General features: G+C 40.9%; 1 protein-coding gene across 1 annotated transcript; it reads left to right on the top strand.

The window, feature by feature from the left end:
* Nucleotides 1-4,023: 4,023 nt before the first annotated feature.
* LOC131931451 (interferon-related developmental regulator 2) lies at nt 4,024-19,304 on the top strand. The gene is made up of 8 exons (XM_059288249.1): nt 4,024-4,218; nt 12,238-12,313; nt 13,626-13,691; nt 14,079-14,343; nt 15,538-15,773; nt 16,593-16,701; nt 16,795-16,932; nt 18,245-19,304. The coding sequence occupies exons 1-8, from the start codon at nt 4,050-4,052 to the stop codon at nt 18,347-18,349; spliced, it is 1,164 nt and encodes a 387-aa protein (XP_059144232.1). The 5' UTR covers nt 4,024-4,049; the 3' UTR covers nt 18,350-19,304.
* The last annotated feature ends 1,524 nt before the right edge of the window (nt 19,305-20,828 follow it).

Here is a 20,828-nt window from a genome sequence, read left to right as displayed (position 1 = left end):
TTCATCTACTCCTTGTGTTGTGTGCACGAACGGGAAAAGATGATGACGCTAAAATACGTGGGTTCTCTGAAGGAGTTACTGAAGAGTTCAGACGAAGAGCTGCGCATCACAGCTGGGGAGACGATCGTCATGCTTTATCAGCTGGCTGGAGGTTCTGTTAAGGTAGTTTTTTATTCTGGCCAACTAGAGAGTTGTAGGGCTTTAGTAATTTTTTTAATCATTGCTTTATGTTATTTGTTTTTGTTGTAGGAATGTAAAGAGAAGGGTGAAAGTCTTCGAGCAATGTTAGATGGGCTAGCAACAGATTCTGTGAAATATCGGGCCAAGAAAGGCAGAGGACACTGGAAAACAAGTTTTAGAGATGTTCATCGCACTATTGTAGTAAGTGACTACATCTATTCCTTTAACTATTGACTTTACTTAGTTACTACATCTTTTTCCTTTAACTACTGAATCTAAAGCTAATACATGTATTCCTTTATTCTCAGTGAGTTACTATATATATATATATATATATATATATATATATATATATATATATATATATATATATATATATATATATATATATATCCTTTAACTACTGACCCTAGAATGGGACGGCGTGGCCTAAGCGGTAGAGCAAGTTCGAATCCGAGTTCACGTCAATAGAACGTTCCCGTGTCCACCCAGCTCTAATGGGTACCTAACTTATGTTAGGGAAAGTAAAGCCGCTTGGGAAAGTGTTGAACTTCCCCATCATATTATGGCGAGTCAAGAAATCTACTTCACCTGCCCAATTTAAAGAGTATTCTTAACTTTAAAATATATATCACTACTCTGTGATCCGGGTAAGACTTTTAACGATAAGTTTCCACAAATTGTAGGCAGGCTATATGGAGATTACTATCGGCAAAGCCATGAAAAAACCTTGCGCCACCAAGGAAATTGACAGCCCACTTGCCTCAACTGATGTAGAGACGTGTGAACCGGTCTCTGGTGAAAATATTTAGACGTTTGGCCTAACATTTAGCTGGCCACTGGTAAAGTTTTGGAGATGTCCATCTTAATTCTCCATCTTGATTCTCGTCATCAAAAAAATAAATAAATAAAAGTAATGATTATGCTTTCACCGAATGTTTTTGATGTGCGTTTCTTCCGTCTATGTTTGTAGCCTGCTTGAATATGATGGTTTTTATGGGGATTTGATATCATTTTTATCATCTTCATTCTTTATTACAATATATATATATATTTGTTAAGAATAATTAAATGCTATATGTTATGAGCACTAATCAGTTTATTTATTTATATATTTTTACATCTAGCATGCCAATTTTGTTTTGAAAAAAAATATATAACATTGAAACAGAATAGAATAAATTATTTATTTTAGTCTATTCTTAGTTATGTTGGTTTGATAAATTATCACTCCTGTATTGATCCAACATAGAGTATATACAACCGATGTTTTATTGTAAAAAGCAAATTACATTTGTGTGTGTGTGTGTGTGTGTGCGTGTGTGTGTGTGTTCGTGTGTGTGTGTGTGTGTGCGCGCGTGGTTGTGTCATATTAAGGTAGTCATCGGAAATATTGGTTAGCGTGGGAAAAAATAAAATGCATTCATTAATGATAGTTTTATTACTTTATTCGTTACTTTTATTCATAAGTTCTTTGTATAGTAATTTTCACTACCGTATTATTTGTTTCGGCATTGACTAATTACTTTATTAGTATTATTTTCTGATTACATTTCGTTTCTATATGTGTTATAATTAGATTTAGTTACATCCAAAATATTTACCTTTAAATTATCGAGTAGATAAGATTTATTTTTAACATGTTAATAATACGCTGAGTGTCAAAGGGAAAAAAAAGTCGCAACAGAGTTAGTTGAAAGGTTGGAGTTAATCTTAAGACATTTCTTCGTTTTTATTTACAATCAGTGCAAAGATTAACAAGAACGTTTGGTATAAATTTAAAAGTGTTGGAAATCCCCCCAGTATAGCGTCGGTTATTAAAAAACCCCAGTAAAATAACGACGTAGTCTATCATGCCGTTCCGGAATCCACCGGGAGTACTGTAAACCATACTTTATTTGGCGCCATATTTTATTTTGAATACAGAAAGTTCATGTTAAAAAAATACTGTTTTACTAATCAATTTGTATTGTAACACTGCCACAGTAGGGATTATGTCACCCACTGAGGTGCTGTGTTTAAAAGGGCTGACCCTGAGAGATAACACATGATGAAATGACGCTTTTATTGTTAGATGCTGGCTTTATTTGCAAATCCGTATAAGGCTAGTTCCTGAACATCAAAGCCATAAACGGCATATAGCCCTCAAACAAATGTAAACAACAATAGGTTACATTTCAAAATACACCACTACGTTTAGGCTATAACATGAATACACTGGTGTCATAAAATAGAAGGTTCACAGCCAGTATACAATACTGCCAACAAGTATTAGCATTTATAAATACTTCACCTAACTAGTCCTCAACATGCAGCACTAGTAGGAATAATACACAAGTTTAATATAAATAAAATACTTCACATACCTAGTCCGCAACCTGCGGCACTAGTATGATAAAATATAAAAAGTAATCTAAAATATAATGTGCATTACCTTCATTAGGTCTACATAACCAAGTTAACCTAAGCAACGGCACCGTCCCTGGTCATTAGCAGCCTGGGGTGTGAATGCCGCTGACACACACAGTTACAACCGCCCAGAGTCCCAGAGGTCACATGACATGGGAACACGGGGAACATCGCCCACAGAAGAGTATAAAAAAATACATCAACTGTTGCGGTCCCACATCCAAATAAATTAAAAGTTATCCCCCCTGATTGGTAACCATGGTATGTGTCAGGGGCGTAGCGAGGGGGGGGGGGCGGGGGGTGCAGACCGCACCGGGTGACACCATTTAGGGGGGTGACACCAAGGCAAAAAATAGCAAAATATATAGAGATAAACTTGAGTGGGGGGGGGGGGTAGCAAATCGAAAGTTTGAGGGGAGGGGGGGGGGTGCAAATCGAAAACTCGAAGGGGGGGGGGGGCAAATCGAAAACTTGAAAGTTTGTCCCCGGGAAGGGTCGCTACGCCTCTGGGGGGTGACACCATTAAGTGCCGCACCGGGTGACACCCGACCTCGCTACGCCACTGGTATGTGTTACACTCCTTTCACTCATCAGTCAAATAAGACATACTACTGTACAACACAGATATAAAAAGGAGTGAATTAAGAAATTATTTTTATTATTGCAAAACAATAACACATAATAATAAAACAAAACCCCGGAAACATACAAAACCTCCGTGTTGAAATACTTTTGATCGGCATGCCGATATCACGATCCTCTTTTAACAGTTTTAAGCTAGTATAAACGAGATCAAGATGTTTTTTTAAAAACTATTATTTCTGGCCATGTCATATTTTGGTGCGATTTTTACTTTCTCGTATAAGAATTGTAGAGGAAGGATTGTAATCGTGCTCAAAATCGAAATCGAGATTTTCACAAATCTTAACGTTTTACACCTCTTTGAGTCGGAAAAACATAGTTTCGCAATTTTATCTGTGTGTGTGTTTTTGTGTGTATGTTAGTAACACGATAGCTTGAATACCGTTACAGCTAGGTTGATAAAATTTCATACATAAGTATTATATCAAATTTGTAGTTCTGTATCAACTTTTCAGCGATTTCCGATAACCGGTAGTTTAACTTATTCTGCTTTTAGTTTTTCAAAAGCCAAAGCGTATGAGAGAACGAGAAAGAGAAAGATAGAGAGAGAGAGAGAGAAAGAGAGAGAACGAATGAGATCGACAGAGAGAGAACTAGAAACAGAAAGAGAGAACGAGAAAGAGAGAGAAAGAAAGGAAGAGATGGAACAATTGTTACCCCCCCCCCCCCTCACTACTCCCCCATCACTTCATCCCCTCTCTTCTGACCCTGCTTAGTGTGCAAAATCGGTAATTCCCAATTAATTCTTGTTTTGCTTACGTTAATACTTTCTAAATGAACGCAACTAGAGATACCATCACTTCCGCTAAGTAACAAACATGGCTAGCTCACGGGATAACCAGATTGAAAGATTACCAAACCACACTAATTTGTGGCGTCTGGTAAACGGATATCAGCGGATCAGGTGGTGGATTTTAAACACCATTGGGAGAATACGAAATGACGAGCTTGGCGAAGAGATCGATGATAGCGAAACCCGGTACAGAAGTAAGTCATGTTAAAACTTGCAATAATAGGGGACAACAATGAGAATAGTCTCGAAAGGTCCATTATGTATATGTTTTTTAATCATACGCGTCGTTGTTAAAAACAATGTGGTTATAAAAACTTTACTGTGAGGTTTTTGTCGGTCTAAAGTATATGTATTTAAAGTTTTTAGTAATTTTCTTAATTTAGCAAAAAAGTCTAAAACAATTTTTTTTTATTGAATTACTATAATGTAAATAAACATGGCATAACTATTCTATAAAGTGTAAAACTCATTTTAGCGAATTTTATTCGTAGCTGCGCGTTCACCTCAATTTGAACGCATTTTATCAGAGGCGTAGCGAGGGGAGGGGGGGGGGGGCGGGGGGACATATGTTCCCGGGCGCCGACCTTAGGGGGGGGGGGGGCGCCAAAATGGGTTGGAAAAACAAAGTGAAAGTTTGAGTGGGGGGGGTGCAAATCAAAGTCCGATGGGGAGGGGGGTGCAAATCGAAAGTTTGTCCCCGGGCGCCGGGAAGGGCCGCTACGCCTGTGCATTTTATTGACGCACAACTGATGCAAATAAAAAGATTTAGAAAACACAACTTTAGGACGTCCTCCATGGGACAGTGTGCCACCCCCCCCGCCCCCTCCAACTCCACGTCACCCCACCCCAGCCCTCCCGTACCCCTCCAAAAACATGCATGAAAAAACTTTGATTGTTCTTAGACGAGTTAAGTTGGTTTTTAAATATATTTTTAAAATATACAAGATAAGATTTTACACCAGGTGATTTTAATATTATCCGCAAGGTCGCTGATACACTCAACCAATGTTACCCTGACCTCCCACTGATACACTCAACCAATGTTACCCTGACCTCCCACTGATACACTCAACCAATGTTACCCTGACCTCCCACTGATACACTCAACCAATGTTACCCTGACCTCCCACTGATACACTCAACCAATGTTACCCTAACCTCCCACTGATACACTCAACCAATGTTACCCTGACCTCCCAATGATACACTCAACCAATGTTACCCTGACCTCCCACTGGTACACTCAACCAATGTTACCCTGACCTCCCACTGATACACTCAACCAATGTTACCCTGACCTCCCACTGATACACTCAACCAATGTTACCCTGACCTCCCACTGATACACTCAACCAATGTTACCCTGACCTCCCACTGATACACTCAACCAATGTTACCCTGACCTCCCACTGATACACTCAACCAATGTTACCCTGACCTCCCACTGGTACACTCAACCAATGTTACCCTGACCTCCCACTGATACACTCAACCAATGTTACCCTGACCTCCCACTGATACACTCAACCAATGTTACCCTGACCTCCCACTGATACACTCAACCAATGTTACCCTGACCTCCCACTGATACACTCAACCAATGTTACCCTGACCTCCCACTGATACACTCAACCAATGTTACCCTGACCTCCCACTGATACACTCAACCAATGTTACCCTGACCTCCCACTGATACACTCAACCAATGTTACCCTGACCTCCCACTGATACACTCAACCAATGTTACCCTGACCTCCCACTGATACACTCAACCAATGTCACCCTGACCTCCCACTGATACACTCAACCAATGTTACCCTGACCTCCCACTGATACACTCAACCAATGTCACCCTGACCTCCCACTGGTACACTCAACCAATGTTACCCTGACCTCCCACTGATACACTCAACCAATGTTACCCTGACCTCCCACTGATACACTCAACCAATGTTACCCTGACCTCCCACTGATACACTCAACCAATGTTACCCTGACCTCCCACTGATACACTCAACCAATGTTACCCTGACCTCCCACTGATACACTCAACCAATGTTACCCTGACCTCCCACTGATACACTCAACCAATGTTACCCTGACCTCCCACTGATACACTCAACCAATGTCACCCTGACCTCCCACTGATACACTCAACCAATGTTACCCTGACCTCCCACTGATACACTCAACCAATGTTACCCTGACCTCCCACTGATACACTCAACCAATGTTACCCTGACCTCCCACTGATACACTCAACCAATGTTACCCTGACCTCCCACTGATACACTCAACCAATGTTACCCTGACCTCCCACTGGTACACTCAACCAATGTTACCCTGACCTCCCACTGATACACTCAACCAATGTTACCCTGACCTCCCACTGATACACTCAACCAATGTTACCCTGACCTCCCACTGATACACTCAACCAATGTTACCCTGACCTCCCACTGATACACTCAACCAATGTTACCCTGACCTCCCACTGATACACTCAACCAATGTTACCCTGACCTCCCACTGATACACTCAACCAATGTTACCCTGACCTCCCACTGATACACTCAACCAATGTTACCCTGACCTCCCACTGGTACACTCAACCAATGTTACCCTGACCTCCCACTGGTACACTCAACCAATGTTACCCTGACCTCCCACTGATACACTCAACCAATGTTACCCTAACCTCCCACTGATACACTCAACCAATGTTACCCTGACCTCCCACTGATACACTCAACCAATGTTACCCTAACCTCCCACTGATACACTCAACCAATGTTACCCTGACCTCCCACTGGTACACTCAACCAATGTTACCCTGACCTCCCACTGATACACTCAACCAATGTTACCCTAACCTCCCACTGATACACTCAACCAATGTTACCCTGACCTCCCACTGATACACTCAACCAATGTTACCCTAACCTCCCACTGATACACTCAACCAATGTTACCCTGACCTCCCACTGATACACTCAACCAATGTTACCCTGACCTCCCACTGATACACTCAACCAATGTTACCCTGACCTCCCACTGATACACTCAACCAATGTTACCCTGACCTCCCACTGGTACACTCAACCAATGTTACCCTGACCTCCCACTGATACACTCAACCAATGTTACCCTAACCTCCCACTGATACACTCAACCAATGTTACCCTAACCTCCCACTGATACACTCAACCAATGTTACCCTGACCTCCCACTGATACACTCAACCAATGTTACCCTGACCTCCCAATGATACACTCAACCAATGTTACCCTAACCTCCCACTGATACACTCAACCAATGTTACCCTAACCTCCCACTGATACACTCAACCAATGTTACCCTGACCTCCCACTGATACACTCAACCAATGTTACCCTGACCTCCCAATGATACACTCAACCAATGTTACCCTGACCTCCCACTGATACACTCAACCAATGTTACCCTAACCTCCCACTGATACACTCAACCAATGTTACCCTGACCTCCCACTGATACACTCAACCAATGTTACCCTGACCTCCCACTGATACACTCAACCAATGTTACCCTAACCTCCCACTGATACACTCAACCAATGTTACCCTGACCTCCCACTGATACACTCAACCAATGTTACCCTGACCTCCCACTGGTACACTCAACCAATGTTACCCTGACCTCCCACTGATACACTCAACCAATGTTACCCTGACCTCCCACTGGTACACTCAACCAATGTTACCCTGACCTCCCACTGGTACACTCAACCAATGTTACCCTGACCTCCCACTGATACACTCAACCAATGTTACCCTGACCTCCCACTGATACACTCAACCAATGTTACCCTGACCTCCCACTGATACACTCAACCAATGTCACCCTGACCTCCCACTGGTACACTCAACCAATGTTACCCTGACCTCCCACTGATACACTCAACCAATGTTACCCTGACCTCCCACTGGTACACTCAACCAATGTTACCCTGACCTCCCACTGATACACTCAACCAATGTTACCCTGACCTCCCACTGATACACTCAACCAATGTTACCCTGACCTCCCACTGGTACACTCAACCAATGTTACCCTGACCTCCCACTGGTACACTCAACCAATGTTACCCTGACCTCCCACTGATACACTCAACCAATGTTACCCTGACCTCCCACTGATACACTCAACCAATGTTACCCTGACCTCCCACTGATACACTCAACCAATGTTACCCTGACCTCCCACTGATACACTCAACCAATGTTACCCTGACCTCCCACTGATACACTCAACCAATGTTACCCTGACCTCCCACTGATACACTCAACCAATGTTACCCTGACCTCCCACTGATACACTCAACCAATGTTACCCTGACCTCCCACTGATACACTCAACCAATGTTACCCTGAACTCCCACTGATACACTCAACCAATGTTACCCTGACCTCCCACTGATACACTCAACCAATGTTACCCTGACCTCCCACTGGTACACTCAACCAATGTTACCCTGACCTCACTCAACCAATGTTACCCTGACCTCCCACTGATACACTCAACCAATGTTACCCTGACCTCCCACTGATACACTCAACCAATGTTACCCTGACCTCACTCAACCAATGTTACCCTGACCTCCCACTGATACACTCAACCAATGTTACCCTGACCTCCCACTGGTACACTCAACCAATGTTACCCTGACCTCCCACTGATACACTCAACCAATGTTACCCTGACCTCCCACTGATACACTCAACCAATGTTACCCTGACCTCCCACTGATACACTCAACCAATGTTACCCTGACCTCCCACTGATACACTCAACCAATGTTACCCTAACCTCCCACTGATACACTCAACCAATGTTACCCTGACCTCCCACTGATACACTCAACCAATGTTACCCTAACCTCCCACTGATACACTCAACCAATGTTACCCTAACCTCCCACTGATACACTCAACCAATGTTACCCTGACCTCCCACTGATACACTCAACCAATGTTACCCTGACCTCCCAATGATACACTCAACCAATGTTACCCTGACCTCCCAATGATACACTCAACCAATGTTACCCTAACCTCCCACTGATACACTCAACCAATGTTACCCTAACCTCCCACTGATACACTCAACCAATGTTACCCTGACCTCCCACTGATACACTCAACCAATGTTACCCTGACCTCCCACTGATACACTCAACCAATGTTACCCTGACCTCCCACTGATACACTCAACCAATGTTACCCTGACCTCCCACTGATACACTCAACCAATGTTACCCTGACCTCCCACTGATACACTCAACCAATGTTACCCTGACCTCCCACTGATACACTCAACCAATGTTACCCTAACCTCCCACTGATACACTCAACCAATGTTACCCTGACCTCCCACTGATACACTCAACCAATGTTACCCTGACCTCCCACTGGTACACTCAACCAATGTTACCCTGACCTCCCACTGATACACTCAACCAATGTTACCCTGACCTCCCACTGGTACACTCAACCAATGTTACCCTGACCTCCCACTGGTACACTCAACCAATGTTACCCTGACCTCCCACTGATACACTCAACCAATGTTACCCTGACCTCCCACTGATACACTCAACCAATGTTACCCTGACCTCCCACTGATACACTCAACCAATGTCACCCTGACCTCCCACTGGTACACTCAACCAATGTTACCCTGACCTCCCACTGATACACTCAACCAATGTTACCCTGACCTCCCACTGGTACACTCAACCAATGTTACCCTGACCTCCCACTGATACACTCAACCAATGTTACCCTGACCTCCCACTGATACACTCAACCAATGTTACCCTGACCTCCCACTGGTACACTCAACCAATGTTACCCTGACCTCCCACTGGTACACTCAACCAATGTTACCCTGACCTCCCACTGATACACTCAACCAATGTTACCCTGACCTCCCACTGATACACTCAACCAATGTTACCCTGACCTCCCACTGATACACTCAACCAATGTTACCCTGACCTCCCACTGGTACACTCAACCAATGTTACCCTGACCTCCCACTGGTACACTCAACCAATGTTACCCTGACCTCCCACTGATACACTCAACCAATGTTACCCTGACCTCCCACTGATACACTCAACCAATGTTACCCTGACCTCCCACTGATACACTCAACCAATGTTACCCTGACCTCCCACTGATACACTCAACCAATGTTACCCTAACCTCCCACTGATACACTCAACCAATGTTACCCTGACCTCCCACTGATACACTCAACCAATGTTACCCTGACCTCCCACTGATACACTCAACCAATGTTACCCTGACCTCCCACTGATACACTCAACCAATGTTACCCTGAACTCCCACTGATACACTCAACCAATGTTACCCTGACCTCCCACTGATACACTCAACCAATGTTACCCTGACCTCCCACTGATACACTCAACCAATGTTACCCTGACCTCCCACTGATACACTCAACCAATGTTACCCTGACCTCCCACTGATACACTCAACCAATGTTACCCTGACCTCCCACTGATACACTCAACCAATGTTACCCTGACCTCCCACTGGTACACTCAACCAATGTTACCCTGACCTCCCACTGATACACTCAACCAATGTTACCCTGACCTCCCACTGATACACTCAACCAATGTTACCCTGACCTCCCACTGGTACACTCAACCAATGTTACCCTGACCTCCCACTGATACACTCAACCAATGTTACCCTGACCTCCCACTGATACACTCAACCAATGTTACCCTGACCTCCCACTGGTACACTCAACCAATGTTACCCTGACCTCCCACTGATACACTCAACCAATGTTACCCTGACCTCCCACTGATACACTCAACCAATGTTACCCTGACCTCCCACTGATACACTCAACCAATGTTACCCTGACCTCCCACTGATACACTCAACCAATGTTACCCTGACCTCCCAATGATACACTCAACCAATGTTACCCTGACCTCCCACTGGTACACTCAACCAATGTTACCCTGACCTCCCACTGATACACTCAACCAATGTTACCCTGACCTCCCACTGATACACTCAACCAATGTTACCCTAACCTCCCACTGATACACTCAACCAATGTTACCCTGACCTCCCACTGATACACTCAACCAATGTTACCCTGACCTCCCACTGATACACTCAACCAATGTTACCCTGACCCCCCACTGATACACTCAACCAATGTTACCCTGACCTCCCACTGGTACACTCAACCAATGTTACCCTGACCTCCCACTGATACACTCAACCAATGTTACCCTGACCTCCCACTGATACACTCAACCAATGTTACCCTGACCTCCCACTGATACACTCAACCAATGTTACCCTGACCTCCCACTGATACACTCAACCAATGTTACCCTGACCTCCCACTGATACACTCAACCAATGTTACCCTGACCTCCCACTACCTTCAACAATTTGGTTTCTTAAATAGTTAGAAATACACTTATGCTGCTTATCGTTGATATATGTGCACATTCATATATTTGTGTATATCCATCTATGTATGTACATCCATCAATTTGTGTACATCCATCTTTTTATGTACGTCCATCAATTTGTGTACATCCATCAATTTGTTTACATCCATCAATTTGTGTACATCCATCAATTTGTGTACATCCATCTATTCATGTACACCCACCAATTTGCGTACATCCATTAATTTGTGTACATCTAGTAATGTGTTTACATTCATCAATGTGTGTACATCCATCCTTTTTTACATCCATCTATTTGTGTACACCCATCAAATGTGTGTACACCCATCAAATTTGTGTACATCCATCAATTTGTGTACATCCATCAATTTGTGTACATCCATCAATTTGTGTGGGCCCATTAAACGTGTGTACACCCATCAAATTTTTGAACATCCATCTATTTGCGTACATCAATATATTGTGTACATCTAGTAATTTGTGTACATCTAGTAATGTGTTTACAACCATCAATTTGTGTACATCCATCTATTTGTTTACATTCATTATTTTGTGTACACCCATCAATGTGTGTACATTTATCTATTTATATACAATTATCAATTTGTGTACATCCTTTAATGTGTTTACATCCATCTTTTTTGTGTACATCCATCAATTTGTGTACATCCATCTATATGTGTACATCCATCTACAGTTGTGGATTACCCTTCGGACTCGTCTCTTGAGACGAACGAAACTCCCATTCGAGTTGAATACCTGAGCGCCAAAAGGTAATCCAGCGTGGTTTTCATTCAAAATTTCATGTTCAAATTTAAAGGTAATTAATAATATCTTGCGATTTATGGCACTCGTAGTAAGTAGTTTGAATTTTGAAATGTGAAGTTTATTGAACAAATATGTACGTTTAGCCTGTTGTGTGGTTTTTGTAATTTACTTACAATTTTACTTTGCGATATATTTTAACCATAATTTTTTGTACATTGAAATGGTTAACATTTCGTAGAGATTTACGCTAAATAGCATTGTGTAAATGTATATATATATATATATATATATATATATATATATATATATATATATATATATATATATATATATATATATATATATATGGGAACAGGGCATTTCCCCCCTGTCAATTACCCCCCGGATATTTCCCCCCCCCCCCCCGACATTACCCCCCAGAGTAATTACCCCCCCCCCCCCCTGTCAATTACCCCCCTGTCAATTACCCCCCGCCCAGTAGGACATTACCACCCCCCCGGGACAGGGTTAGGGCTAGGGCTAGGGCTAGGGCTAGGGCTAGGGTTAGGGTTAGGGTTAGGGTTAGGGTTAGGGTTAGGGTTAGGGTTAGGGTTAGGGTTAGGGTTAGGGTTAGGGTTAGGGTTAGGGTTTGGGTTAGGGTTAGGGTTAGGGTTAGGGTTAGCGCTAGGGTTAGGGCTAGGGTTAGGGTTAAGGTTAGGGTTAGGGCTAGGGCTAGGGCTAGGATTGGGGTTATGGTTAGGGTTAGGGCTAGGGCTAGGGTTAGGGTTAGGTTTAGGGCTAGGGCTAGGGCTAGTGCTAGGGCTAGGGCTAGGGCTAGGGCTAGGGCTAGGGCTAGGGCTAGGGCTAGGGTTAGGGTAAGGGTTAGGGCTAGGGTTAGGGTTAGAGCTAGTTTTAGGGTTAGGGTTGTGTCTAGCTTTGGTTTTGGTTTTGTGTGAAGTTTTAGGCTAAGGTGGATGCTTAGGTTTTGGTCTTTTTCTTAAGGTTTGGATTAAAGTAGTATATAGGTATAAAATTCTAGTTAGAGTTAGGATTGTAACTTGAGAAGGGGGGGGGGGGGGGTAATTGACAGGGGGGTAATTGACAGGGGGGTAATTGCTCCGGGGGTAAATACGGGGGGGGAAATGTCCGGGAGGGAAATATCCAGGGGGGTAATGTCCTGTAGCCATATATATATATATATATATATATATATATATATATATATATATATATATATATATATATATATATATATATATATATATATATATATATATGGATGTATATACAGCTGTTTCTTTTTTGGATATTTTACAAAATGTACAACGTGTTTTACAGTGATATTTTTCGCATTAATCTGCTGCGAATAATTAAAAGGAGGCTTCAGGTGCAGGGATTTAAAAGGTTAGTGTAAACGCAGATGTTTTAGTTGTGTCTTAAGTACATCGTTGTTTTATCTGGGTCTGATTGGTAAGACAGATACATTGTGCTTTATTTGCTTCAACGGTCGTGCTTCGTCATGAGTCGAAACTGGCTAGCGTAATTTCGACCACTTCTCGCCGACCGATTTATATCAAACTTGGCACATGTGTCAAGGCTCAATGAGACATTAAATATGACTTAATAATTGGCGAGGGGACAAATGATCTCAAGCAAAATAACCACGACAGAAAAGATCTCACGGACAAAATATTAAGGGACAAATGTGTCCGACAAAAAAGGCATGAATTTATTGCTGTGTCGGACACATTAGTCATGAAATTATGTTTTTGCTGTGTCTGTACCTGTTAGTTTTGAAGATTGCACTAAGGGAGGACTCAGCAAAAGCCTGCTGAAGTGTCTGAAGGAACAAATCGGAAAAGAGCGGGACCTGGCCGCAGATTGTCTGAGGCTGCTGGCGGTAGAGCTTCGTGCCGAGGGTTCGAGTCTGTTTCGGAAGAAGATTGACCCTGAGCTGACCCCCCTGTTGACAGACGGCACCACCCACTACAAGACTCGCGCGGCCTGTGCCACGACACTGGCCACCTGGTGCTACCTGTGTTCCAGTGACCTGCAGGTATTCCATGCCTCTTTATACAGGTGTTGTGTTACCTCTTTTTTTTGCTTATATGGGTCTAGGACATACCAAGCTTTTTTCCTCATACGAGTCGACACTTCTATGAAACTCATTTGTAGATGTTTGCTCTATGTTTCTAATGACCATTGGTTCACAGAAAAATTATCTATTCACTACTACGATACCAGACTAAAAGATTCCATTTTTTTCCAGACTTTTTTTTTCCGGGGTACACTTGATATTTTCGGTGGGGGGGGGGGGGGGAGGGGAGAGGGGACACTGGTAAAAGTATATGTTTTTTTTATATAAATTCAATTTCGTTTGGTAGGGGGGCGGGGGGGGGGGGGCGGTAGACTTTCTTCGGGGGGGGGGGGGGTTGCTGGACCCTTATAACAAAATATTTCTTTTGGCATATCTAAATTCTACTTGAAATATCCCGTAAATAACTTGATTATTAGTGTTCAATATTTTTCTTACGTACTGAGTCTCTTAATTGAAAAACATTTTTTTTTCACCTTTGCTGTTTTGTTTACTTGCTAATCATTTGACGGAAAATTTGCTCCCTTAATTTAGACAATACGTGTCAACTGGTTCTGCGCTATTGTGGCAATGGACTCCGATTTCAGCCTGCTTTTCTTTTTGGATTTGTTTTTATAGCCTTTGTCTAAACCAAGAACTAACAAAAAGGCAGCAGTTGTTTGATTTGGAGTTGTCCCTGGAGTTCCAACTCTAGACTTTTTGGTTTAGCAACCATGAGCTTTACCGGCTCGACCACGCCGACCCACGAAAAGTTTCTGATAATAGAATCGTATTAAAAGGGAAGGGGGCGGGTGGTAACTGGTAGTTAAGTAAATACGCACTTGGCATTTTAACGTCAATGGTAACCCTATTTCAAGCCTTAACCCCCAACCCTGGTCTTACCTTACGCCTAACCCTAATTTCTTAACAATAAAATTTAGTCGAGATAACAATACTACTAACAACCTAACATATTTATTTTTGGAAGAGTCTGTTATTGGACATCTGTGTCTTCAATTATCTCAAATATCATGTAAATGTACTGAGACGTATTGTAGATTTTATGATGTGTCACTTTAATTTTAATTGCTATTAGTTAGTTCTGTGGATTTTTGCCTTGAAATAGAAGTTAATTATTATTTAAAATTTTACTTAAACTTTTTTTTTCACTTCAAGAAATTCCAAGAGCTGAGTACAATTCTGGAAGATATGTTCAGTCGTGGTTGTGGTCAGGGAGATAACTCTCTAGTCACTAGTGCACAGGGAGACAACTCTCCAGTCGGTAGCGGGCAGGAAGACAACTCTCAGAACGTAATATCGCAACAGAATTGGCTGATGTGCGACGTCTTGAGGGCTTGGTGTCTTCTGTTGACCAGTTGTACACAAGATGAGATCCAGGCCCACATCAACAAGTAGGTTCACTATGGTCTTGGTAGTCTAGAAGATAGGTTTGTAATGTAGTTAAATAATCTTTTAAGTACTGTTTCTTTCAGGCATCTTTTTATCTACCGCCCCCTCCCCCAACGCTTCATATCCGCCCCCCCCCCCCCCATCGCGAGAAAAAAGTCTGGAAAAACAATTAGTCGAAAAGCCAGTTATACACTTACCAATATCATGTGGTTTATGTATTTAAAAATATGTAAGTGCTTGTCAGAAAGAACTATTACTATGATATATCTGTACCAGCCTTCACAAACCGATGATGAAATCTGCACTACTAAAGCGAGTGTGGTAAACTGATGCTTTTCAATGCGATATTTCAAAATTAACTGACTTAAACTTTCATAGTGCATTTTTTAAATACAAGCCTGAAGGCCAATATGCGCACAAAGTCACAGAGTACTTACAAATAACAAAATATAATTACTATGTAATTACAAAAGAGTGGGTTTAATTACATATAAACATTTCAAATAAAAAAATTAAAACTATTGCATTTAAAATGCCGCTGTGGTAGAACCATTTTCGGGTAGGCATTGTTTCACTTTGATGGGTACCTGACTCACGTTATGGAAAGTAAAAGTTGTCTGGGCATAGCCACACTATTTCTTAATATGCCGAGGTAATAGAAACAGGTTAACTCTACTTCACTTGCCCCACGGACCGTCCAGTTGGGAAAAAAAAAACTTTTTTTTGTTTGAATAATATCAGAGATGTTCATTGCATTTGCATTTTTTTTTTTACAAATGTGCCAAGTTGTCGAATTTTATATTTTGTTTGTCCTTCTGTAGGCATATGGGTTCCCTGAAGGAGTTGTTGAAGAGTTCTGACGAAGAACTGCGCATAGCAGCTGGAGAGACGATCGTCCTGCTTTATGAGCTGTCTAAAGGGGCTAAAAAGGTAATTTTTTATCTGGCCAGTACTTGAGAGTAAAAGGACGAGTCTTTTGATGAAATCATCGCTTCACACTTTACACGTTTGTTTTTACTGTAGGAATTTAGCGAGGAGGAGAATGAAGCAAAGCTTTGTCAACAGTTGAAGCAGCTTGCTAGTGAGTCTGTCAGACATCGTGCCAAGACCAGCAGACGACGCCAGAAGGCAAGCTTTAGGGACGTTTACAGAAATGTCGTGGTGAGTTTTGACTCTTCAGCCTCGAAGTTATTTTTATTTTTTTATATCAACCAATAGAATCGTGCTTGTTTGAAATGTAAATAATAGCTTTTGATTTATGTTGCGTCTTTGTTTCTATTGCTATTTTTAGACGAAGATAGGTCATGATACTAAAAAAAGCAGCTATTTTAGACATGTCCATAGATGTATGACACATAAGGGTAGATAACACACGAATCACAATCTCAAAGTAGACAAATAAGAAGACAAATAACTGAGCAATGGTTATGATTATTCAATCATTTTTATACATATTTTAATATAAAGTCAGCCACACAGGGTAAAAATAAAAGTTTTCCTAAAATGTGAAATTGGTGACTTCAATAATGATCGAAAAAGCGGTGTTTTAAATCTTTTTATCAAATATCCTTATGTTATCCCCTTAATAAAAATGGTTTAACAGTAAAGATAATGATATTAACTGCTGTCTTGTAGTAAGTCGCGATCTAGAGATGTGCACAGTATAAGGTAGTACACCCATTCCTGTAACTACAATGTTATTTAGTGTCGTAATTTGTACTTTCTCGTATAAAGGAAATATTGTAATCGTGCACAAAAATCACATGAAATTTTGACAGTTTTAGTCGCTTTACAGCTCAGTACTTAATCATATACGGAGTATAGAGGACTTATTTTGATGGGGCAAAAATTATTAATCCAGATTTATCAAAATTTCGGCGTTTTACGCATGATTGAGTAGCGAAAAATCTGGACTTTGCACTTGAGTCCGTGTATGTATGTGTGTCTGTGAACACAATAACTTGAGTACAGTTACAGCTAGTTTGATGAAATTTCATATATAAGTATTATATCAAATGTGTAGTTCTATATCAATTTTTAGCGATTTCCAATAATTGGAAGTGGGACTAATTCTACATTTAGTTTTTCAAAAGTCTATAACTTTAGCACTGTTTGAAATAGATAAATGAAATTTTACATTTAAGCAAAAGATCGGATTTTTTGCCTTCTTTAAAATTTTGAGTAATTTCCGTTGACCGGAAGTAGTAATTTACGCTATTTCCGATTTCTCAAAAAAAACGCATGCAAATGTATAAAGTACTAATAATATTCCGCACTATTATACACAATATTGTTTGCCGTTAAATTGGTGAGCAATTTTGTATCTACGAGATTCTATTCTATTTTATAAAGTTTTAAGAAATTACAAATGGATTGTAGTGTTATATAAGAATATTCGAGAAAGTTTAAGGGAGATCACTCCCTGTTTTTAATTTTTTTTTCACGATTTTTTTAATTTTCGTTTTTTTTTTAGTCAGCCGTGCTAGAGGTTGCTGCTTTTAAAGCTAAGACGAATTTGTGCGCCATCACGGGCAGAGAGTGCCAGCATCATCTCAGCAGTTTCAAAGCGGAGGCTTAAGGTCGATCTCTGGGTGTCGTCATATTCCATCTGTAGCGCGTTAGAGAATAGCCTACATTGCTTCCAAGTTCCATCTATTGTGTCGTCTTCACAAGAAGCAAAAGTAAAATCATAACGTCACACCAAATTAATTATTTAGCTAAGCAAATGACATTTTTCTCTGTAATGATTTCAATTAGATCCGAATTCAAGATTTATTTTCGGTTATTAAGATATGCCCCAATTACTTGATTATTCTTAGTACCATCACTGCATACAGTCATTACATCAATGTTCCATCTATTGTGTCGTCTTCACAAGAAGCAAAAGTAAAATCATAACGTAATCCCCGCCTAATGATTTTACTGAGCAAAAGAACTAATTTACTTTTTTTTTCCCCTTGAAAATAGCCAGTTGTATTGCGTGTGAAGTTTCTTTCCTAAAGGTTGACTTAATAATATTTTTCTATAACATGATTATAATTAGTTCCGAATCTAATATTTATTTTCGGTTTAGATATACCCTAATCGATTGATTATTCTTAGTACCATCACTGCATGCAGCTATTACATCGCTGCATTTCATTTTTTTAAAAAATGTTTAATGACGCAAATCGCAATGAATACTATAATTTAGACAAATCCTAGTTGTGTTGAATTGTCTCCCGTGTATCAGTACAAACTTAATTAACTATGTGCAAACCTTGATGTGTCATGGTTAGATCTAATCAGATGCACGTACTCAGTGTGAGCCTCTGTGTGCGTGTGTTTTTGCGTATCGGTGCGTTTGTTAGTGTGAGCGTCTGTGTGAGTGTGCGTGCGTGTGTGTGTGTATGTGTGTGTGAGTGTGCGTGTATGTGTGTGCTTGTGTGTATTTGTATGTGTGTGTGTGTGAATGTACTAAAACATACACAACTTAGGGTAGTTGTGGGACCTGAAAATTTTCTCTAGTCAATAAACGCAATACCGTTACTTTTTTCGCCATTGTTTTCTTACTTACGTTGCAACCTTACTAGTTCCTAGTTTTGTCGTTATTTACAATCTCACTCATTCTTTGTTCCCTCGTTTTTTTTTTCCTACTTTTCTATGTTTCTTCGTTGTGTTACTACTGTATTAGATATTTGGCTTTTATTTTGTTAAATTTAGTTATCAAATTGTTGTATAATGTGTTGGGGTCTGCGTGTCACAAAACCTACGCCATGCTACAGATAAGATTTTCACTGACCACACTTCCCCATTGTATTAAATAACGTTTTCGGCAAACAATTCCCCATCTCTAAGCCACTACAGGAATAGATTTTAAAAACGATTTGCCAAAGTCACGTGAGCTTAGAAAATAAAAACGATTATATTTATTTAGGAGGTGTTAAAGCGGTGTATTGTTTGTAACACATTAATGTGTTGACTAATTGTATCCCTTTAGTTAATAATTAAAACTAACATAATGTTAGCACACATAAAGAAATTGAAGGTAGTGCTTAACAAGATTGGTCCTCGACACGCCCACTTAGCCACACACACTGAGATGTACCTGACATTCTAGACAATCTAGAACCGATAGATACTACTGATTATTAGTTGAAGATATGTAACTCTTAGCTCTAGTAGGGGATGTAATTATTGGTGTTAGAAGGGGATGTAATTCTTGGTGCTGGAAGGGGATGCAATTCTTGGTGCTAAAAGTCGATGTAATTCTTGGTGCTACTAAGGGATTTAATTCTTGGTGCTAGAAGGGGGTGTAATTCTTGGTGCTAGAATGGGATGTAACTCTTGGTGCTAGAAGGGGATGTAATTCTTGGTGCTAGAAGGGGATGTAATTCTTGGTGCTAATAGGGGATAAAATTCTTGGTGCTACTAAGGGATTTAATTCTTGGTGCTACTAAGGGATGTAATTCTTGGTGCTAGTAGGTGATGTTATTCTTGGTGCTAGTAGGGGATGTAATTCTTGGTGCTAGTAGAATGTAATTCTTGGTGCAAATAGTGGATGTGACGGTTTGTACTAGCTGAGATGTAACTATTGTTGCTAACAAGGAATGTAACTATTGATGCTAGAAGGGGATGTAATTCTTTTTGATAGCAGGGTTGCATGTTTTGGTGTTCAAATTGGCTTCTATAATTACAAAAAAAAATTCGAACAAGAAAAATACAACAACAGAGCTAGGAACATTTAACTTGACCCACGGGGGGGGGGGGGGGGGTCGGACGTAAACGAAAGCAGGTTGTGTGCCCTTACCTCTTGGTGAACAACCACAATTTAAATCTAGGCTTATTAAACGATAATTGATCCTCGCCCTTTCTCCCAAATAATCTCTTTCTACACTTTAACAGGTTTTAATTTTTACCACCAATGAATTCACTCTTTGTATGGATTTGTTGCTACAACTAGGTGTAAGATAAGTAAAATAAAAACATGCAAACATTTCATTGAACACAGTATAGCAAAGAAAAATTACACAAAATATCATTGAAGTCAGTATAACAAAGTACAATTACACAATATA

Source organism: Physella acuta, unplaced genomic scaffold, assembly GCF_028476545.2.
Source record: "Physella acuta isolate Inbredline_101_S28 unplaced genomic scaffold, ASM2847654v3 ptg001973l, whole genome shotgun sequence".
NCBI classification, from domain to species: Eukaryota; Metazoa; Mollusca; class Gastropoda; family Physidae; genus Physella; species Physella acuta.
This window is presented reverse-complemented; position numbering and strand designations above follow the sequence as displayed.